This window comes from Lolium rigidum, chromosome 1 (genome assembly GCF_022539505.1).
Source record: "Lolium rigidum isolate FL_2022 chromosome 1, APGP_CSIRO_Lrig_0.1, whole genome shotgun sequence".
Lineage (NCBI taxonomy): Eukaryota > Viridiplantae > Streptophyta > Magnoliopsida > Poales > Poaceae > Lolium > Lolium rigidum.
Window position 1 is genome coordinate 48,598,038 of NC_061508.1, and position 24,026 is coordinate 48,622,063.

The following is a 24,026-nucleotide window of genomic DNA, read 5'->3' on the forward strand; positions in this document are numbered from 1 at the left end:
GTCGTACTCAGTCTGCGTCTTGGTAGTACTAATGGTTTTTATGTAGTGTGCAGCTAAAGGTGGCCATGTGACATTGCTGCTTTCAGTTGCCTGCCTTACGAGAGATTGTTCCTGGGTAAGTATCTTTGAACGCCTCGGAACACGAGAAAGGTAAAGGGGACCGTGTTCTTCCATGGATCTCGTCTTGAATCTCTTTGGGAGCAGTTTTGTGTAGGCACGAGGTAAAGTTGTGTAATCACTGGATTCGACCACCATGTGTTCTGCGATTGTGCTCGGCGCTAGGCGCTGGCTTTTGCTTTCGGGCGGGCGTTGCACCTGCAGAGGAACAAAGAAGCAGAGGATGCAGGCCGCCATGGCTAAATTAACTTATCCACCCTCCTATCGTTCGCTTTCGTTTCTTTCTCTCTTCTTTGGTCTAGCTTTTGAAGTGCAAAGACATGAAAAAGGAAGAAGGATAAACTGGCGTACCATTCTTCGGCCTATGGCCTATGAGAATTCAACATTCTTGTGGCTTGCCTAACCAGAGTTTTTAGGTGATCAACATCTCAATGAATAATGAGCACGGTACTACTGGTTAAGCATTTTCTTGGAGGTTCTCTACGCGGCACGTGATCCCTTCAAAAAAAAAGTATGGAAACCAGAGAAGCAACACAGTTTGAAGGTTCGAGTCCACCTATTCCCAAGGGGAAAAAAGCTAACTCTAGTCATATACAGGTGTGGCTGAAACTTAATTGTTTGAGATTCTGATTCGTGCAAAACCTGACTTGCCTAAACACCCATTGGCCCATGTCTCCATCGCCATCATATTTGCCTTCAATTCTGGCCAATGAACTCTCGAGGCAAGTTAGGTTCATGACCAGGATCTCAAAACCAAACAGAGCAACGTAATTGGCGTCATTACAGTACATAAGATAACAAGTCACTATGTTTTGTTTTGCCTCAGCCAACATTGTTCTAAGGCTGTTACTGTTGTATGTCTTAAATAGGTGTAGTTCGTCTATGTTCGTTTTTGCAACATCCACGGTTACACAAAGGAGCAGTGGAAGTAATGGAAAATAAGGTGACCCAGTTTGAGCAGTGAAGCCATATATCATGTTCAGCGGTTCAGTTCTCCTTCGCAAGGAGTCGACGACGCAACTCTCCAAGAGCCCAAATGGGGAATAAGTTGCGGTAGTTCCCGTAATTGAAGTAAAAGGAGCAATTGAAGCTTCCAACATGTTCCTGTCACCAAACATCAAAGGTCAGATTGCTTCAGGTAGCAGTAATTAACAACAGGTAGCAGTAATTAACAACATTTCCAAAAGTTCTTTTTTTTGAAACGAGACAACATTTCCAAAAGTATTATATCATGATACTGACATAGTATATGTATTAGTATAACAGGGTCCACTATTAGCAACGTTATCAGAGGATTCAACAGGAACATGTACGATTTTATGCATCGGAAATAGTGCTTTGAAGAGTATCTTGTTGTTATGATCCTAAGCAGCAATTAACAATTAATATACATTTGAATAGCTCTGTAGCCTCAAAAGTTCAATACTTACTTGCTGGGGAAACTCTCCCGTCTCTAGTTGCATATTGATCAATTCTTTTGCAGCATGATATAGTGGCGTGGGATCTCGTTCAACCTGAATATAATGATCGTGATATGAAAATATATAACAGTGGATTTCAGAATAGTTTTTAAATGATATATTAACAGCTTAGAGTCAATTCAAATGAACCATGACAAAACATATATACCTGCCCAGCATAAATTAAAGCCAGCATGGCCCAAGCAGTGTTGACTGCATGGGGACTAGTAGAGTGGACATAAGACTGTAAAAGATTACAATGGAAACCATTATTAAATTCATCAATATATGCAGTAGCCAGTATTGAGAATAATACCAATGGTTCAAAGCGAACATAGTTTAACATTTTTTTTTTTATACTAATGTTGAATGGCCAATCATTATGCAAATAACTAATATTCAATCAAAGGACTCAAGTTAGTAGTTTGGAGAACAAGGGAAACATTCAGCCTGGTAAGGTAAGAGCAGCATCTACCAACAAATTATCTGGGCGGAAGGCCCAGGACTTCTCATCAGGCTGCTTACTATACAGTTCCACTTTCAAGTATAACCGACCTAGGGCCCCACTAGTGGGTCCAGGGATGCCCCACTAAACCGACAGTCTATTCATAAAGAATTTCCAATGGATGATTTGCACTTCTGAACTTTTGGGGATTTTGAATTTTTTTTGACAATTTTTTTGGTTCTTGTGTTTGTGATAGTGCTCTGAAACATACATTTACCAGCAGACAGCACTTCAAAGCTTGCTCAGGGATAGGCGGATAGCATCTTGAAAGCTTTCTCAGGGAAGGTGGATAGCATCTTGTATTTAGTATATCAAGCTAACAAATATACATACCAAGCATGCACCTTACAAAAGAAAATCAAAACGTGTGGTCATACACAGAAAAGAACAAAAATTACCTCAGTTTCATTAGAAAGATAACTCTCTCCCCATCCACCTGTACTTAGCTGCTTTGATAACAGAAAGTTACATGCTGTGCTTATGGAGGAACTATTTTCATAAGTTCTTCCAGAAGCAATTAATCCATTTACAGCAAAGAATGTTGCATACGTGAAACATACGCCCCAAGTGGAAAACCTGTTAGATACAAAATAATCCAGTTATTGACTACTGATATTAAAAGTTCAAATAATTATCAGCAACAAACAAAATTATCTTAGGTACCATGAGCCATCCTTTCGTTGTCCATTTTCAATAAAATTGGAAGCATTTTTAATGCATTTTCTTATCTCTTCTCCGCGGTACCCCGGGTAAAGCTCTCTAAACATAATCAAGGCTTGAAGCACTGATGATGTGCATTCAACGGATCTATCAATTAGTTAAGGTAGGTGAGTTAGCTCTCCAAGTATACGAATGAAAAAAAAAGAATCACTGATATATTCTGCTAAAAAGAAGATGATTTACTCCTTACGGATAATCGACCACAATGTTCAGAAAACTCTCAGAAGGGTTGAGAACCTATCAAGAATAAAACCCAGCTTAGTGTGCAGCCAGGTAAAACATGTTAACCAAATTGATGGAAATTCTAACAGATATACATTACACAAGACAAGAGGAATATCCCATGAGCATAGAATAAAAAGTACAGCACAATGATTGTTAGAAATTAAAATCTGTTAAAATGTTTTTACATCTTCTGTATTTTTCTTTAAAATATTCATATGCCTACTGGGTTCCAGCATTAATATACATGGTACCTCCTGGAGAGTGAATATAGCGAACCCGGCGGCATATGCTCCTGGCCTAAGTACAAATCCCATTGGTCCAACATGAGGTAGGGTCAGCTACGATCACTCGTATTTTTTCTAGTCGACTGAAAGAAAGACTGGTATACTCAGTGGCCCCTCCCCATGTGGCCCTTCCTCACACCCATCCCCACGAGGCCGTCGCTAGCTTAGCTGACACGGAGCAGAGATGGCAGGCACCTGACAAAGTGCAGCGGTACAAGAGAGGCCGCGACGCAGTGGCTGTAGGGAAGGGAAGGACGATGGCGGAGGCCGGCGGCGAGCCCGCGGCGGACCTTATATGCAACCGGCTAGTCCATTGAGAGCAAGGGAAAACAGAAGCAGCAACTTAGCACCATAACCACCGTCAACTGCAGCTTCACCGCGGTTCATGTCCACAAAGCCTACACAGCGGAGATGCCTGCCAGCCCCATGAACTTCCGCCCTCTGCCTGTCCCTCGATTGAGATGCAATTGCCAGCATCACAGATGGCACTGAGGCAGACCTCCTGGGATGTGACGGGAACGAGGCGGGGTGGGGTGGGGATGGTGCGGGCGGGGAAGACGGGCGGGGAAGACGGGCGGCGTGATGGTGCCAGTCCCCCACGCTCATCTCCTTCCATGTCGGCAGCGGCGCGTCCAACACGGACATGTACGGCGGCACGCGGGGTGTTTGACGCGGCTGTCGCCCTCGGCATGCCATCCATGCGCGTGCTCGACATCGGCGGCAGGTTCAAGGCCGGCCGCGCGTTCGACGAGGCGGCCGTGGTCATCTACGTGATGCTCGAGCGATACTTCGGCGAGCTTCCGTGCGTGGAGGTGATCGGCGAGCATCGGAAAGCAGCGGGGCGAGGCGCGTGAGTACTGTATCGACGACGGCCTCTACGGCACCCTCAGCTGCATCCCCATGGCCGCACCTCAGGCTCTTTGCAGCGTCGTGCGCTGGTGAGAAGACGTACACATCGACGATCTGGGGCCCAACCTGTGACTCCTTCGACATGGTGGTGACAGGGTACCAGCTGCTGGAGATAAGCGAAGAGGAGAAAATTGGCATGCTGCCCTGCATCAAGCTCATGGCAGGCAAACGATGTGAGGCAAAGTAGAAACAGAAAGACACAGTTTGCGTGTGTGAAAAATATGATTGCAAGCTGGTCCCGTGTCTGACTCTGATGTGGGCAGAGACTTCAATTCCTGATCCACCATGATGTATTTGCAAGCGTATCTCCCACTCTATTTAAAAATATCAGCTGTTGTAGTGGCTCCACGTCAAATCATGGACCAATAGAATTTGAGTTTCCGCCGGGAGCATATGCCGCCCGGTTCAACCGAGGTTTTTCCGTACCTCCTGCATCAACCGGACCATTGCTTGTTTCCAGTCATCCATACACTGAAGTTTGTGATTGTACTGCTAGTTGTCATTTGGGTTGATAATAAAATACTATTTAGAGCCAGCCGATCCCACACTTCTGGCTGAGAACTGGTTTTTAAAACCAAATTTGAGTAGAGTACTTCTGGCTGCGAACTGGTTAAATTTGAATTTCCAGTCTGAATTTGCAAGCTAGAATTGCTAGTCGTAGGATGAGATCATTTTGTGTATCCGAGGGTTATCTTAGCTGAGAACATGCAACTGAAAAGGAGAGTCCCTATAGAATCCCCACATTTTGTTTTCCATAAAGCAGCAGTATAACTTTGAAATACTCACCTCTATCATAGATGTAGTTCTCTTACACTCGTATGTAGAGAAGGTACCATCTTTGTTCTTCAAAGGAGAAACAAGTACAATCAATAAACATTTATGTAAAGAGCAAAATTAAATGATTTAACAAAATCGCAAAAATCGAGACTTCAATCAAAACATCTGCTCTAATAGTCTAATACCATGTGTAATTGCATGCACTTAAGCAGCTCACATAAATCCTAGGCTGCTGAGGAAAGGAGGGCTATACACTTATAATTCCAACATGGCCAACATGCCAACGCCTCATCATCATGTGCATGGCAATACCAGTTTAGGGGATCACTTGATCCAGTTTTTCTACTTTAAGTGCTAAACTAGACTAAAAAATAGGTTGGGGGCAGATGTATCCTAAAGACAATAGCTTAAACACACTTATCTCTTAAAGTTATAGTAACTCACATATTCACATTTTTTCTTTCTATTTAAATGCATGCATTTGCATGACTTCGAACTACAGAAGATAGTTAAATTTATATTCTTTTGTACATTTTCTCATATGTTAGTTTTTAGCCAACAAAGCCTTTTCTCCATGTCTTGACCTGTAGGTATGACTACACAAGAGCCGAGAGAAATGGATTGGGTCACATAACTGAAAGTAAATACAAGGACATGTATCATGATTCATGTTAGAGGCATACCATGAAAGAAAGTAGGCAATCAATTGCATCATACAACCTTTCTTCTTTTATGTGATCCCCAACAATATCTTGAGATGTTTTTGACAACAGCAATAAAGCCTGGAGAGGTTAAATTTATTTAAAAAACAGTTATACAATTAATGACATATCCACGCATCATAAAACAAGTGCATCTGCAAGGGATGATAATGCATAGTATAATACAAGAAAAAACTAATCAAAATAGGCCATCTTAGTGAAGTATGAGAGGTCTTGATTCTCTTTTCGACATACATTTTTTGACATCTTTGGAAATTTTAGAATCATTCACCATTCTGATGTGCAAGCAAAAACATTTGCAAATACCTGTAGTTATCTTCATTAAATCAATGTACAGAGTCGAACCAAAAAAGCCAAAAGTAGTTATGTGATGAACCACATACAAAACAGTAGTATGGTTATAATCTATTTTTTAACACTAAAGAGCGTTCCCAATTTTCTAGATTAAGAGAATATTAGAAGTAACTTGTTCTGACCTTAAGTGCTTCTCCACTACAATCTGATACAGACCAACCATTATCTGCTGTTGAAAGTGTCCATGAACCTTTTGATCTATGGCGGTAATATGCTTCACTGTCAGGATGGTTCTCCATAACCTGTAAGTAAAATGCTGATCTCAAAATAACCACCTCGATATTATTCTATCTACAATATGTAAGATTAGGAGGTAAAGAATATTGAACCTGTGAACTTTTAATGAACTCATGGGCTTTTCGAAGTGTTGGACCGAACTCATTAACAAGGTCTGTTGAGCAATAGGCTTGAACAATAAAAGGCGTCTCCCAGCTTTGACAACCATCATATACCTGTTGTAATGAATTTAGGGAAAGAAAATACTTCATAGACAACTCAAATAGTAGGCTCCTCTCCAACAGTGGCGGAGCGTGACCAAAAGCAGAGCAGGGGCGAAATTCAACTTTTCAATGCTAATTTTGCTGCAATTTCAAGTTTTACTGTAACAAAAAGAGATGATGTTCAAGAATGAAAATGCACTTAATTTTTTTATTTACATAGGTGTTGACATAGCAATTAAGAGAGGATTTTTTTTTACCAACCGATGGCCAGCAGCAATTTCTTGATTTACATGGGAATTGGTATACTACACAACTTCTATTTCTATCTGTACAAGAAGAGAAGCTAACCGATATTTAAAAAAAAAAAAGAGGAGCTAACCCCAAGATCCATGATGGCCAACAAGGAGAAAATATCCAGAAAAATAAGTCGATCACCCAAGGTAAGAACAAAAATAACCTATTGCCACACAGCCCAGCAGGCCCATCTGGTCACACGGCCAAGGAACTACCCATGAGCCACCCAATACGCCAAGGCCTTTTTCATGTTGCTCGCTTTCGCACTGGATTAGCCACTAGGAAACAAACAATGACCCACACAGAGTATGCCCAGAACTATATTTGCACATTTGGAAGGGGGAGTCGTAGCCCAGTTTCGCCTCCAAGGCGCTCGGCCAGTGCTCATCAAATTAAGTGGACACAGAAAATCACAAGTGTGTATGTATGTAAGGTGCTTGAAAATACCAGCTAAAACGAATAAGTACTACAAAATGTTCACGAGACAATATGAAAAAATAGTCCCATGTCTTCCATTTAAAATGGAACAAACAAGGTAACTACCGTCTACTACTGCCATGAAGATGGCTAGACAGTAAGTAACACATGAAAATAGGAACATAGTTAGTGTACTGAGTAAGTTCCTCTTTTTTGGGGAAGTTCAACTGGGTAAATAAGAATATATTTCTGGATATGAACATACACTATGCAAGAACTGCAAACAACACAATTACAGTTCTAACTTCCAAGTGCATCTCATGGTACCATAGTAATGTCCATGACTAACTACAATACAGGTCGATCAGTGCAACATATCTTAAGAAATTTCTTACTACATAGCTTAGTGAAGTAGAGAATCCAAACTGCATTTATTAATATAATGCAACACATCCAATTAAAAACATCTAACAATACTCCAGTAACAGAAGAACTTATGCGAAGTAAGGAATACCTAATCTGTTTTCCTGTTGCGGTTAGCCTGTAACTGAAATTAGGACTCAACTGTTGTTTGGGTCAAGGGAAATAGGTAGATTTTATGAAGATTACACTTCTAAATGCATCTTATGTTGTGAACACATCACGGAGGAAGCGGTATCAGGGGCATCCGCAAGGATGCCACAGTTGGTGCCATGTGAAGATAGTAGGAACGGCATCACTTAATTGGTTAGCATATTTAGTTTCTTATTTACGCTAATAGGATTTTATTATTTTATTAGTATCCAAGTGTGGAATAGTATGGATGAGGGGTTGACAGACGTAGTAAGTGGCATTCTATGTCCAATATCTCGATCGAAGTATGGAGGTGATTGTGGTGAGAGGAGGAATAGGCCAACTAATAAGAACTCAATAACTAATTAATTTTTGTGGCTTCACTGATTCATTGGTAATGAATATTGTGGGGCATCTTCGTATCAAGAGATTTTTGAATAGTTCCTAGCAATAGAATCTAAGTTAATCTAGTTATAGCTGTTAGCTACAAGATCACATCCCTTACTTTTTAAGGCATCGTGTGGAGATTCCATATACTTTATCTTTGGGTGAAAACCCACAATCTGACTGGTATATCGGGTGACACGGCACTTGTGCATTGTTCCCTTCATCGCTTTTGGAGAACCTTTTTCGCAGTCCGGGTGTTGTCAATGGTGGTGGTTGTTCCTGCTTCGTCGTTGATCACTTCTGCGGGGTCTTTTTTTATTTTTGTTTCCTATTTTATAGTTTGGCTATGTGCATCCTTGATTTCTGTCTCGCTCTTGACATTATATTTTTGCAGAGGCCGGGTGCAATTGCTATCTGCTTGATATTAATATATTCCCTTTATCAAAGAAAAGGAAACCCCCAACCTACAACCAAGTAACTAACACTGATCCCTTCCACTCACTCACTATATACGAGCCTTCACCACACTGCGCCATCTATCGCTCATCCGGTCACCCCTACAAACTTTACCCACACCATGTAAATATCTAGAGATCTCTTGTTGTGCAGCCTTTTAACATCTTCTTAATGCAGTGACACCGAGCTCCACATGTTCCCAAATTACACCATCTTAAGTTGAAGCAAGCAAAGATGCTTATGTATGACAGATCCCTTTCATTAATTCTTTTCACTCCCAAACTTTTACTTTCGTCAATCAATGGAAGTAAGATTGTCATCTTGAAATTGTATGCAATCCATCTGATATTGGTAGAAAATTATAAAAAGCGGGAACATAAAAGTAAATTAAACAGAAGTTGGCAATGCAGTTCCTTTTATTTAACAAATATTTATTATAAGCATTAATAAGATTTCCATATTTTGATCAAATAAAAGACCCGTGAGTGCGAGTGGTGTAAATCTATTAAAAAGAGGTTATCACATATAAAAATAATTAAAATATCGATAAATGCTAATAACATATGGCATTATTTTCTCATAACATGTTTTTAATGTCAAACAAACTGTCTATACACAGACAATCCACCAGCTGCAACAGCACCAACAAGATGAAATAGTTGATCTTTTAAGCCAAGTCTTTCACGTAATGGCCATCGCCCTTTCAACCATAAATTAACTAATGAACTGAAGTACATGTAATGGAAAAAGCATGCAAACATAATGTTACCTGTGCTTTCATACCATCCTCTGCAAGCCATAAATAATCATAGATCCTTGGAAGATGCAACTTCAGTGCATCTGAATTTGGATCGTCGCTCCAACAACAAATCATATCTAGTGCCTATATCATCACAATATTTTGGTGTGTTAGTTCAAATTAATTGGGCTGTGAAATAAATTGCAAGAAACCGGCAAGAAAACAAGAAAATGGCAAGGGGGTTATTGGTGCGATGGCAAAACAAATTCTAGGGATGTTAACACATGAACATGAAAGGGACTAAGCGAAAACTGCAATGTCTAGGTTTTAGAGCATCTCCTGCAGTAGACCCTAAAAAAACGCACCTATATAACTTTTGGGGGCTGGCCCCAATTCCTGAGGTCCCAAATAATGCCTCAATCGCCACCAGCATCCCCTATCTTGATGTCCCCATTTTCTTTGATTACACACTACATGTGGGGCCCACCTTGTTAGTTTTTTCCTTCTCGTTTTTCTTTCTTCCTTACTTGGTGCCATATAGCGGAGAGGATGAGGAGGCATGGTTTTTCGCGAAAACGCAAAAGCCTTGCGTTTTGATGCATTGATAGAAAAAGGTTATATGTACAAGCCCAAGAGGGGACAAACACCATGAGGAGGCATGGTGATGTTGACCAGACCATCACGGCAGGGAGGAGAGGGAGGAGAACGCAGGGACATTAGCATGGAAGGAGGAGATGGTATGGCAGTGAGCGGCGTGGTAGGAGGCCACATGGAAGCATGGAGGGGGTGCGTGTGGGAATTTTCCTTCTTCCTCGTCCAACCATCGATAGGGGCTGGTGGAGCCACCAAGCCTCCTAATAATTTGGGGGGCTCCACTAGGCGTCAAACTCAATTTTTTGGCTTTGGGCGTCAAAAGATATTTTAGCGGCCAAATAGGATTACTTCTAGAGATTCTCTCGGGGCTGGGACTGGTTGGACTGTCCTGTTATAAATTACATGGTCAAATGATACTGAACATCTGTCATTTGTTCTTCCTTTTGTATGCACATATTTAATACGATACATGTAGAAGAACAGAAAGAATGTTTGAAATGCCTAAGAACCAAGGGTATTACACTAAATATATGCATAATGAACACATTTAAATATTTATTGTTGTGAGTGTTTCAATGCTCCTCTAGTAAAAACTGATAGCTTAGAATGTGGGTAGGCAGCCAATATTGGCTATGCGATTTTTTACCATAGATATTATCTAAAATATATAGGTTCGGGAAATGACATGGGACAGGCAAAGCCTGCATGGTATATACACAGTTCAGTTCTATTTAGCTCAGTCTGACCCCAGACATAAATCTTGGGCCACCGAAAATAAATTAGGTCTGGCCTTACAAGAATATTGTTGCAGACGTAGCAAAAACCACCCACTATTTTGATGTATAGAGTAAGAACCAAGCCATAATATTTTTCTACATTACCTTGTTAATCGGACATATACCAATATATTTAGTACTTTCATCTTCATAATGGATATGTTTCATGAGGTTCTTCAATGCTCTGTCTCTTAACTTATTAACTGGCCAGCAGTTCAACACTGGTTCCACAAATTTATTAAGACATGACCAAACAACATTTTGCAGCAATGAACGTGGATACCGAAGGTCTTCCTGCATGAAACAACAAAACAATAACATAAACACTATTAAGAAGTATCTATCTAGACATATAAATTGATTAATTGATGCTTAAGGAAAACAACAAGGATGTGTACTTAGTAAATAACTAGAGTTTCCCCATTTACGTACTCAGCGGTCACCTTATCTGAACTTTAGCCAGCTGTTTCACCAATTGCTAATGCTTCTTCAATAATTTTCGCACTTAATTCATATTTCTCAGAGGTACTTTTTTTAATAAAAATATAAACAATAACAAGTGCAAGAAACTCAACTCAAAATAAACATAAACATGTAGTATATTTGTTGGCTGCTTTGGGTTTCATGCGTGTGAGAGGTAAGTGATTCCAGAAATCCCCCCAAACCGAAACGACAATATAAACTCACAATTTGCAATACAAAACTAAACTTTTTTTTAGATGTTGTGTCGTTCTAATTTTGCAAGCAATGAGATTACACTTACAAATAAGTAGATAATATAGAGAACTGAGCGCTAACTCAGTGGCAGGAGTTCAAGGTGCTGAACCCGCCCATCCTGAGTTCGAGTCTTGTGCAAAGCGCGGACTCCTTAGGGGTTCTATTCGTGCTAAAAAGCACGGAAAGGTCTCATATCATACCTAACAATGTATAGCCAAGGGAGGGATCATTCCCCCCTTGGTAACTTTTTTTATAAGTAGATGATATAATGCTTAGTGCATACATTGTTACTACTACTAGTTGTGAGCTGACACGCATACATAAGTAATTATTAGATGGTGTGTACTATAGGGTAACACACTTTTTCAACAATATTGTACAATGTTGGGTTTTGCTTACAAAATAAGGGTTATGCTTCAAGCCAAAAAAAGGTAATGTTTCGAGCAACAAGTCTTACTAAAACAAACCTTGGCACAAGTATCACGTGCTTTATTCCAATCAATCTCATGGTATGAAATACTATAGAGCTCCTCTCTTATTGTCAATATTGTGTGTGTAATTGGGCCAACAAACTTTTTACCATAGAGATAAGACATTGGCATATAAACCAACCGGCAAAAGCACCAGAATCGTCCTGTGGAAGAGAAAGAGATGGATTCAAGAATATGCTGATTGCTGATTGCTGAATGTTGTATACTTCTTGATTTATTACCATTTAGTCACATAAATGACACAAGTTAGCACTCAAGAGTTATAGTTTCAAAACTAAAACCATCCATGCTACTTAGTAGTACATAACCATCATTAGTCTGGATATCAATCATCAATCCCAAATCTATTTGCATTTTACTAAACTACATTCCGATAAACTCTAAAAAAAATTACATGTGGACCCCACATATTAGTCTCCATTGCATATAATGGATCCGATAAAGACTGAGTCTAGTGAAAGATTTTCATAGTATTCTATAGTTTACTAAAATGCAACTTTGAGTAAGTACTTTTCTGATGTTTTTAATAGTATCTGTGTTATTTTGTGAAATTAAATAATAATCAAAGAAATAGTTATAGCCAATACATGTAAATGACAACATGTCAATATGGTCATGTATGGTATCAACAATCAATAAGAAATGTTGGCAGGGAGAAAATAAAGAAAATTTATTGGTGCATGTATGGACAGCAACAAAGACAAGATACTGGTAAGAACAAACATGGAAATTTGTGTGTGCATTTTAGTCATGGAGGGAAATTACATGTGTCGAGAATGCAATACTATTTACCCTCACAAATGAATAAATACCTGGATGAATTGGAAGAAACTGCGGGACAAGCCACAATTCAGGAATGATCGGATTATTTCCGGACCATTCATACAAACCAATCACCTTCATTTAAAAATGTAAATCACTTGTATTAACCCCTCCATCGTCAAGAAACAATAATTTCTAGATGAAGTTAAGAACTGAAACAGGAATTTTTGCAACCAACATTTGGTAATTGTACGCTTGAGATGAAACATACCCTAGAAACAAACAAACTAAACAATTTCATTGGGATATAGATGAATAATATGCTAACATGCGTCATGGAAAGGAACTTTAATTTAGAGGAAAACTATTTGATGGGAAAAACACAATACAGATATCAAATGCTTTTATGAATTTGAATATGTTTGCTGATTCATTAATAGTCTAGTAAAAACAGAAAAGTTCATGTAAAAAGGCATTATGTTTATGCTACAATGCAAGGCTGTTTAAGATAGTTAGAGAAAAATTTAAACATAACGTGTAAGTAATACTGAAAAAAAATTACTAGATGATACTTAAGGAGGTTGCCAATTTTGGATTAAAAAATCGTGCCCCCATGGGGACCCACTTAATTTCACACATGCAAGCATATATATCTATGTCCATACATTGTGTGTTTGTATTAGCATTTCGATGGTGGAATATGTTCCACATAATTCTGTTTCAGTAGCATACCGAGAGCCATATCTTGCCCCACTGTGGTATTGCAGCTGCACTTCCACGTGATATTATCCAAGCACGTCCCCTTGTTAAGGCATCATTGTCAACCTGGTCAAGAAGCCTCAAGGTAACATAGTTTAAGCATGATCCAAACATGGTGCTAGGCCCCAACACTTGCGTGCCCCAACCACCATCTTCATTCTACATGGATAACATTACATACAAATTGTCATGTTTCTCTGTACCATCAAACAGCAATCAGCATTTAACAGAAGGTAACTGGAATTGATCGGCATACCTGATGGTTGTAAATATAGCGACAAATCTCGCGTCGATGTTCTGTTGATAGGACAGTATTAAGTGATCCAGTAACATGCAGAGCAAATATCTGGGAGAAATAAATAATCACAATAATGTTATCCACAGAAAAACCATGTTATGCAACTCTTGATAATTAATTCAGGACTATTGGCAACCGAAGATTAAATTGAACATGCCAACATTCAAAACTATTGTTTAGCCTAGTAAAAATGAAGCTGCATTTTTTTGTGTGGACAGTATAGGTTGTATTATAATTAGAAAGTTTTGAAGCACCTGAGAAGGAAGTGAAACGAGAAGGCTTCACAGCATGGGCGCATAAATATTTACTACTCCCTTAGATCCATAATAAGTGTCGCTGATTTAGTACAAAGTTGTTGTAATAAACCAGCGACACTTAATATGTATCGGAAGGAGTACATAACTTCCAAATTTTCTTAAAACACTTAAGTTAGAAATCAATGAGTTACTAAAGCAAAATCATCTCAGGAATAATATGTTCCACGAAGTAGTCAAAATATAGTGCCATATGTAAATAAAGAACACACCAAGATAGGCATAATGAACATAATTCCACTGAAGTCGACAGCCCAGTGTCCATCGTCCGCTTGCAGAGCAGAGTGTTGAGCAAGGGCTCGCCTCAATGATATTAATATGGTCTCTTCTGTAACCTCTGCACTATCTGCAAGCTTGATGGCTGGAAGATCCACCAGAAGATGCTTTTGTTTTGCATACTGCAATAGATCATAGTAGAAAATTGAGAATATTACGGTATATATGCTACACTAATTAAAGTATAGATTGTATATTAAAATAACAAACAGTAAAACGGGAAAGAAAAAATATACGGAGTGAGGTAGACTATAATAAGTAAGCAGTCTGAAGATTGTCCCTTATCCTAGTCACCTACAGAAAAGAAAAATTTGCCTATGTGAAAAACAGACTGCTGAATTTCTGCATTAAATATTTTTTATACTGGTCAGTCGAAGGCTGGAGCGGTGAGTTTTCCGGTCGTTGTATATTCATTGGGCAACACCAACTGCTATGGTAAAGATGATGATGTATATGGGTTGTTAAGGACTCTGAACAGAGTTAATTAAGAGAATTACAGCAAAGATTCAAAGATCAGATGGCGAAAGGCGATTTCCGGGGCAGCAAACTCACGGGGACGCCGTAATTAGTGCGGCGTGGCGGCCGAGCGGATGGCTCGGGCTGCAGTTGACAGATCCGCGGCGGCGTCCGTTGGACCATGCCATGGGCGGCGGCGATGGAGACGACGGCTGTAGCGTGGAGGGAAGCGCAGAAATTGCATCTGGATTCTGGAGTGAGGGCTCGGGAGGTGATGTGCGAGATATAACCGGAAGACAGTGCTCAATGGATTCAGTGGCGAGTTTTGCTGGCTCGGGAGATGATGTGATGTAAAAATAATTGACTATGTATACAGACACATTTTAGTTTTAGCTACATTTATATTGAAATCAGTTAATATGAATTGGAGGGACTACCATTTATATTATATTAGAAAAAAAATCTAGTAAATGATGTAGATGCAATAAAAGATTCAAATTTTTTACTTCACGATGTATTGTGATGCAAATAAACATCACCTCTCAAGTCATGTGTCGTATAAAACCGTCCGCGCCACATAAGACAACTATCACTCCACTCACACACACACCCCCTCCCCCGAGTGACCGGGCTCCTTCCGCGCCGAGCCGCCTCCGATTACGTCGCCGGCCACCTCCACAGCCACCGTTGCGCCCCGCCGCGAGTAGATCAGGTCGCAATCGGCCGCGCCTCGCATTCCCTCCCCCCCCCCCAAAATCCATCGCCTTCGCCGCTTTCACCCCGCGTCCAATGTTGCCACCCCGCTGCCACCCGCGGCCCAACAATGGCTTCCATGGCGTGCGGTTGCGTCCCTCCGGCCATTAGGGGACCGAGATCACGTGTCGCGGCGACCGCCTCTGGCTCAGAACTTTCGAGATGGCGGAGCTTGCTGCCCGCGCGTTCGACACACTGGTGTGGTGGCTCGACGGCCAGAGTAGCCCGCTCAACTTCCCGGAGGTGGTCCACCACGATGAAGACCGTGTCGGCCACCGAGAGTACATGCAGATGGCCGTCAAGCAATCCGACGAGGCGGCCATGGTGGCTGCCATTGAGCCGGCGGGGGGGGGGGCTTTTATAAACGGCGGCGTCGGGAAGAAAGCCCGGGAAGAGGCCAGAAGCGGCGGGAAGAAAGCGTGGGAACGCGCGGTGGCGTGCGAACGCCAGCGACGCGTGGAGACTGCGCAGCACCGACGAGACGTCTCGCCTGCCCCTCCGTTGCCATTAAGGCAAAGCTGCGACGCTTCGGTCGTGTGCCACTGCGCGTCAATAACTTCTGTCACGAGGTAGGCGACGGCTAGGTCCAAACTTGAGTGTGCCGCTGACGTGTCGGTCCCGCCACGCCTTGCCTCGCTTTTCTTTGTGTCTGGCGTGCCCGGAGCGTCCCTTGTGGGGCGGGGACGGGCTCGGGCGCCGGACACCGTATCGGGCCGCGCCGAACAAAACCGGCTTTGGGGACGCGGCTGGAAACACTTTTTTGTCCGACGCATCCCAAATCCCTTCAGGGAACGGTTTGGGGGACACGACTGGAGATACTCTAAGACCCGGTTGCTTTTGGTTTTAGTTTATAAGGTGCTAGTTGAAAAGTTATTTTTAGGGTGCTGTCTTTTGTAAATTTGCACCTATTATGCTACCTATGACGCACCACAGGTAACTATTACCCACACCGCATTAGTCGTAGCGCATGCATAAGTTCATGAAAAACTATTGAGGAACGAATTTTAGAAATTGTTGGGGTACTAATTTGCATATCGCTTTAGTTGTTTTTCTCTCTAGATTCCTTAAATCCCGTTCCCTAGCAAATGGAGGGCAAAAGCACAAGCTTTCTATGGGGTAAAATGGGCAAGAGGGCCCTTAAGGCTAATATATGTAGCTCAAACCAACGACCGCCCCCCCCCCCCAACGCCTCCCGCCACCCCGGCTGCCACACCTCCCCACCAATGGCAGGGCAACGCACCATCGTATTTGGTCGACAACATATTGGCTCCCTTCTCCATCCTCCCTCACATGTGACGCCGTAGAAGGGTGCAAAATGCACCGACCTAATCTGGAAGAAGGTGACATATGCCTCCCCCATGCGGCACTCATGCTGACATGCATACCTTGGGTGGTCCACGTTCCGGCGCTTGTCCCTTTTTTGCCCGCGTCCCGCCGCACCGACTACCACAAACCTCGATCGACGCTAATGTCAAGCATCTGTTCGGTCAAAACTTCAAATAGGTAAAAGACCATTTCACCTTCGGTTTGTTTGGTTCGATTAGCAATGTGTATGTGTTTGAAATTGAACAAACTATAGTTGTCACATCTCCTAAGCTCCCAGGGTTGGGAGAGCCTGGGAGCGATCGGCATGTCACTATCGTGGGGTCCGCTCGATTATAGTTGGGTTGAGACGGTTTTGCTTCCGTTATGTTTTTTTGCTGGGTCTGCACCTGCTAGGAATCACGGCGCACATTACCTCACCTCCCGTCTTTCTCGCGTTTCGACTACGCGCCGCCGTCCTCCCTCCATTCAATCTTGAAGCCTCTTCCCCTCTTCGTCCGACTCCCGAACCTTCGAGAAGCTTCCACCACGTGGTCCCCCCAAGCGATATGGTGTGGTCATCCCCGCTGGACCTACGCTGCCGTCCGCGATGGCGTCATCGTTGGAGTGGCACCAGCCGCCGCCGAACCCGCTGGTGTTCTTCGACGTAACCATCGGGTCCATCCGGCCGGCCGCATCAAGATGGAGCTCTTCGCCAACATCGTTCCTAAGACCGCCGAGAACTTCAGGTTCTGCGTCATGGAACCTTCGTTGGACCACCCTTAAACAGTTAAACCCCAGGTCCCACTTAATCCCTTATGTTGTTGCAATGTTTGTTTTCTGACGAATCTCTGCTTCGTTTCTTCTGTTGGTCGCAGACAGTTCTGCACTGGCGAGCACATGTGGGGATTCCTGGCGATTGGTAATTGGCAATTGTTATGGCTTATAAGCTTATTTATTACGAGGCTACTTCTGCAACTCTGAATTCCATTCTCACTTGAAACATTTAGCTACCTTTTGTGTAAGATTTAGTAGTGCTTAGTCTTGTGTTAGTATATGGGGTACAGTAGCTTTTGTTATTTTAAGTGGGAGATTAGTTTGCCTGCAAAGTAGTTGGAAGATGGAACAATTCCTATTTTAACCTCTGCTATACCGTGCTCTTATTATTTGGGGACTATGCTGTAACATGGTTCTTTTCTCAAATATAATCCCCTGACACTTCTGTGTTTCTTAAGATCTATATCGGTGCTCTCAAAAATTTGTTAACCAGATTTCAATTATCGTCTAATTTATAGATATTCAGCTTTGTCTCAGTATGGTTCATTTGTTTAATTAGTACAAGTTAGATAGATATGTTCTAGAAAAATCTAGCTGGCCTTTTATCAGTTCACTCCACATAGTCACGTAGGTCTGATTCATGTAGTTCTGTAGAATTGTGTGATCACTTCCACGGTTCCATCTTTCCATATGTATAGCTGAATAGCCACCTACTGGTATTGAACTATTGATGCTATCCAGGGTCTAAACGATTACTGGGATTCAATTACTGGATGGTGTTATTGACACATTTTATTATTTTGTAGGTTCCTCTCGGTTCTGTTCTTCGCAGGGGATGCTTTGGTTGCGAGGATAAATAATTCATCGAAACATCATTTTCGGCTCCCCTTTCTCTTTGTTCACTTTACTTATTTATATGATGAGCAGTCAAGTTATGCTAACTCAATCCGCACAAAAAAAAAACAGTAGAACAATTTTGGTACATCAAAGTCCAAATAAATAATATTCTGCTTCGTCATTATATTTTCTGATTCCAAACTCCCAAAGATCGATGACACACCTTCGAGCATAGTTTTACCATCCATACATACATAGAGTCTATGAGTTTTACAATAGCAACTTATATTCTAGATTGTCCCCGCAGCCTATTGTAATGTGTATGAATCTATTTGATATGGGCATCATATTCAATTGCATATTTTTTTATGATCATGAAAATTATCTTTATATCATAGCCTACATTGTATCGATGTCCAATTCCAGATGGTTAGTTGTACCTCTTATTGATTGTGAAATAAATTTAGCAAGAGTTGTTTGCAATAAAGCTTAACATATTAAGAAAAAATCATGTATATAATGAGCAAACTGCATCTTTATTTTGGAATACAACATCTGATTTTGATTTCAACGAAGAAAAAATTGGATTTGGAAAGTTTTTGCACATAGCGCATGAAATGTGGACTATGCATACAAAATTGCAACATCATGAAACGGTTTGATAGTTGGCTTGGTAGGTTTGACGCTAATCATTCATTTTATTTTTTTATTTTCCTGCTTTGCAAAATCTTCTGACTATTCAGCTACTCTAAAATAACTACTTATGCTCGTGGAAAAATACTTAATCATTGTTTTCTTTTATATGTTGATTACAAATGTTCTCGGTAACTTTCTAACTTACAACTACATCTGCAGTAGAAAAATGTGGGTCCAGTAGTTTAAATGCTTCTTATATTTGGATTTCTAGCAAATAATTATTTCTCTGTAGGAGTACCTAAGTAACATGAAAGTCAAGCTGATCCTTGCATATAAATTTGAATGATTTGTCAAATAGTTCACACCTTAATATAATATTCAGGTGCTAAGATGGTAAAGGAATTATTTTACATAAATTGAGATCGATATAATAAATATTATCTGTACCAGTCTATTAAGTAATTAGATTCCACAATGGTAAACATCGATAGTTTGAAGTATAAGTTACATAACACATGCTACTGTTTTACATGCTTCGGCCGCCGACTGTCAATGTAGTTGGAGAAGCTATGCTTTATCATGCAACACTCCAGACATTCAAAGAGACACTCTTAGGTTTATTAACTGGAGTTGGTAATACGAAATATGAGATTGTGCAGAGAATTCCTCACAGGTATGTCAATTTCATGTGTTCACGGAACAATTCTAACCTAGATATAATATCTCTTCCTATAGTCTTATCAAGCTGCCTCTATTTCCTCTTAGCTAATGTGCCCTCCTCAATTGATATGTGACTTACATCAGCCACCATTCACCTCTTTGTCAGCCTTCCTTGCAAAATTGGCTTCCAGATGTTTGATTAAATTGCTACACGCCACATGGGGCTCGCCATCTGGCGTAATCCCACCATCGGCAACAATGCTACCGTCTCTCAGCCATAAGCGGCCATGAACTGCCACCACGTAAATCATGTGTTTGTGTTTTTTTTTTTCCTTAGGCCAGTTGCCTCAATTTAGGCATCTGATTTGTGATGTTTCCTAGGAATCAGAGTTCAAAAATAGTAGTAGTTATATTTATGTGGATTTTTAGCATAGAAATTTACAGAGGCAATAGGTGACACCTGATGTTTTTCCCTTGCAGGTGAATACCCATGGCACAATATTTATAAATTTTTGCTGAGATCTGTGGGTTGATGATTTTTTGTTATCAATTGATTACTGTTTGCGACTTTGAGGCTATTAGCTATTGTTAGGTGAACATAATTTTGCTGAAATATCTTCGTCCTACCTTCTTAGCCTGCAATTGTTTTTTCTCTTTCATTCTACCTCATAACCAATAGTTCTGACTTAGATTGGAAAAAATTATCTGTAACATAAAAATGAATTTAAACTAAGATTTCCAATGGTGGGACTAAATGACCTGATGTTATTCTCTCATTAAATAGAAATACCGACTCTTGCATGTAATTTAGATTTTTTTAAATACTTAACTTCTACATATCGATCGTGCATGTTTGTAGTAATGATGCAACATAAATGGTGTACTCGATATCGTGATCGTGTGTCACACTCTCCTTGAACTGCTTTCCGTATCTTCCAGTTTAATCAATGTAGTCGACATTTTGACAACGTCGTTGACTTGCTAAATTGAATAATCATTTCAGCTATGCATAAAATTAACATTTCAGACTATGGCCTAATGCTATTTTCACGACTGTTGTTGACTTGCTAAATTGAATAGCTATTACCTCCTTTGACGCTTCTGTGATTTTTGATGGGTTTTGCATGCGCCTGATGTGTTGGGAGGCTCCTAATGAGCTGCTGGTTTCTATGGCTGCGATGGAGCTATTTTTCATTGTCCTTGATCTATGTTATTTGTTCCATATCTTATTTACTTGAGGATTGCAATTATCTTATTTAGTTGAGAATTGCTGGTGTAGGCACACATGCACCAGCGACGAAAAAACAAAAACTCTTACAACAGGAAAACGGCGCAGCAAAGCGCGCGAGGTCCTTCTAGTCGTTTTGTATAGGATGGGGGTTTTGAGTTCCAAAGTACCCATACTTCTCATATGAGCATGATGGAAGATCCAATTGAAGTCGACGTATGGACAGGAGCAAGTTTACATGAAGTCGACCATCATACTCGTTTTGTACAGCACACGGCCCATGTCCTGAGAGGTTGAATTACCTCAAACAGTACACGTACACGTACCTACGCGTTGTGCGTCTCGTTGAGCCAAAATAAAGTGAAAAATGTCCATGTGCACTTAACAAAGTTTGCAGGTTCATGACACCCTTATTGTCTGTACTGACAAGGAGTAGTAATTTTTAAGTCGTACTAACAACCTCTAACATAGTTCACATCACATGTCTTTTATTTGTTTCTTGTAAGGATTTTTGATTCACAAGCTTTTGAAAACACAACAATAAGAGTAAAAACGAGGGATTGCAGTGTCACGCATGCTCAAATCTTAAAATATTTTATTCGTGCCATGAATTTTTATTTCAACCATAGGAAAAATAAAATTTTATTTCCAAAAAAATTTGTGGATTAAATTTCTTATGACGATATGTAGCGCAGAAATCTTTGGGAAAATCCTATGGAACTCAATCGTAGGACCAGCAAATGAAAATCGCAAAGGTTCCTCCATCATAGACCGCCATAACAAGTTAATATCATTACCCGCAAAAAAAATCAGTTAATATCATTATCTTATTTAACCATGTACTGATGTGATGATCCGTTGTCTTGTAGTCCTCATCAGATGGATCTAAAGAAAGTAGCTAGTATGTCGTTTGCTTAAGGACAGTACTGTACTGACACAACTCATGTACTGACACACCTCACGTCCTCACGGGAATCATATAGGAGGCGGCGTTTCTCCTCTCGGGTGCATATGCTAGAAATGCATTTTAAATATATTTAAAAAATAATAAAAATTTAAAACAAAATGTCCTAGGTACATCTTCACATCCTACATGCTCACAAAGTTGTTTCATAAAAAATTGACATTTTATGCAGCCCATATTAAAAGACAAAATTTGTATTTTTACATGGGGCATTAAAAATGTCGGTTTTCAGTGATAGAACATAGAGATATATATGGGATTTTTTCCCTAATTCTTTTGACATTTTAAAAAATTAATAAAGGGAGCATCTGCACCCTAGATCAAAATGCATTTCCGCATATAGCATACCTATCTAATTCGGCTCACATGTGTATATAAACCCGTTATCCAAAAACATTTCGAAATGTTAATAATTTTTGAAATAAAATTTCACATATACGTCTAGACATTCTATGTTCATGCATAAGTTTTTGGAAAAGGTACATTTTTCTGTGTCTCGCGTAAAAAGACACATTGTGATGCTCTAACATTATTATTTATGTAACATTTTTAACTTTTTTATGGAGGCCACATAAAATGCTTATTTTTAATGAAAATTGTGTACAAATATAGAATATCCCGATGTACAAGAAAAAATTATTTCAATTATTTTTATTTTTTATGTATTTTTTGTAAGAGGTTTATATGGACCTATGAGCCAAAACACCACCTCCGTGCCCACTCCTATTGTGTGTAGCCACGTAGAGAGGACGTGTCCATTTTTTCAACCATCGATGCAATTGTATCTATACTTATGTTCCCATATATAGTTTGATGGTATTCATCACTAGATATTGTATGATATTCCCTCCGTTGAAAATAAGTGTCTTAATATTTTCTAGATATTTTTTTTTGACACAAATATTTTCTAGATATAGATGCATCTACCACTAAAATGTGTCTAGATATCTAGATAAAATAAGATACTTATTTTAGGATGTAGGTAATATTTTGTTGGGCACGTCCTCTCTGGGCTGCTACACATTACAAATGTTCATGGAGATTTAACAGTGCATGGTACGGAGACGCATAGACTTGGACTGTACCTGCATGCGCATAAGAAGATCCTGCGACTCTCTCTTCTGGAACCGGTGCTCGGTGAACTCCCGGCGCACCCTCTCAACCTCAGCGCGCTCCTCCGGCGTGCCGTGGTCGGGGTCGAACTCCCACACAGCCCTGCCCAGGAAATTGTTCACCGACCGCAACCACGGGCCGCCACCCTCAGACACCTTCAGCCTCCACATCTCCGGACGAGGACGACGACTGTGTGGTGAGTAACCCAGACTATACGGTGGACAAGAGAAGAGAACACTCTTCAGCGGTTGGTACCATGGAGCTCAACAGTAGGGTCATATATGGCCCGACGTACGGCGCAAAACTGCTGCCTGCCACCTAATTTAGTTAAGAGATGTGCTGGCCCGTACAAACTAGTGACCAAAGGAATTTATTGGGCACACACGGCGGGTACACTTGTGAATAAGAAGGGATCATCCAAGCCGTGTAGCTAACTTCACCTACTACACTGTACTAAGTATATACTATATATAGCTTCCTCTACAGTCACAAAAAAAAAACCGTTGAGCGTGTCGACGCGTGTCGTGCTCAGCTCGAGGGGTGCGAGGATTTTATCACCTTGCGGTTCCCGTACTATGAGAAGCCCGCGAAGGACAACACGAAAGGTACCCTCTTTAATTCCATTGTCGGACATGATAAATGACGATTTAGACTTGTACTATACTACTAGTACATGTACTAGGTTAAGCTAGAAGAGTATGTAGAAGACATAAAAGCGTGCTTTGTTATGCCCGTTCATTTTAACGAAGTAGTAGTATAAGAATATAAAATGTACTCGCTTGATTCTCATCCATCTTGTTTTGACTAAAAGTTACTCCAATAATACGTTGATTATATGAAAAAAATCATAATTATCTGTTATCTATTACTCCATCCGTTCCTTTCTATAGTGCCTATAGATTTTTGACATTTGTTTCAAAATATAAGGTTGTAGCTTAGCTTTTTTTCAATTACC

General features: G+C 40.5%; 1 protein-coding gene across 2 annotated transcripts; it reads right to left on the reverse strand.

The window, feature by feature from the left end:
• Positions 1 to 383: 383 nt before the first annotated feature.
• On the reverse strand, positions 384 to 23,314 carry LOC124685309 (achilleol B synthase-like). 2 transcript variants are annotated; one of them, XM_047219649.1, is made up of 18 exons: positions 23,044 to 23,314; positions 14,282 to 14,467; positions 13,714 to 13,803; positions 13,431 to 13,616; positions 12,749 to 12,833; positions 11,913 to 12,079; positions 10,834 to 11,022; positions 9,389 to 9,502; positions 6,403 to 6,525; positions 6,196 to 6,315; positions 5,681 to 5,779; positions 5,007 to 5,063; positions 2,993 to 3,039; positions 2,746 to 2,889; positions 2,481 to 2,658; positions 1,747 to 1,821; positions 1,548 to 1,631; positions 384 to 1,221 (listed from the first exon to the last, which is right to left on the reverse strand). In XM_047219649.1, exons 1-18 carry the CDS (start codon positions 23,239 to 23,241, stop codon positions 1,105 to 1,107), a joined length of 2,259 nt encoding a protein of 752 aa, XP_047075605.1. In that variant the 5' UTR covers positions 23,242 to 23,314; the 3' UTR covers positions 384 to 1,104. The 2 variants fall into 2 exon arrangements, with proteins under 2 accessions (XP_047075605.1, XP_047075607.1); XM_047219651.1 differs by lacking the exon at positions 23,044 to 23,314 and adding an exon at positions 14,898 to 14,986.
• Positions 23,315 to 24,026: the final 712 nt, after the last annotated feature.

Coding starts and splice junctions, on each gene's coding strand:
- LOC124685309 (XM_047219649.1), bottom strand. CDS start 23,241: ATGTGGAGGCTGAAGGTGTCTGAGGGTGGCGGCCCGTGGTTGCGGTCG. Junction 14,468..23,043: donor ATCTTCTTATGCGCATGCAG/GTACAGTCCAAG, acceptor GATCTATTGCAG/TATGCAAAACAAAAGCATCT. Junction 11,023..11,912: donor CACGTGATACTTGTGCCAAG/GTTTGTTTTAGT, acceptor TGTTTCATGCAG/GAAGACCTTCGGTATCCACG.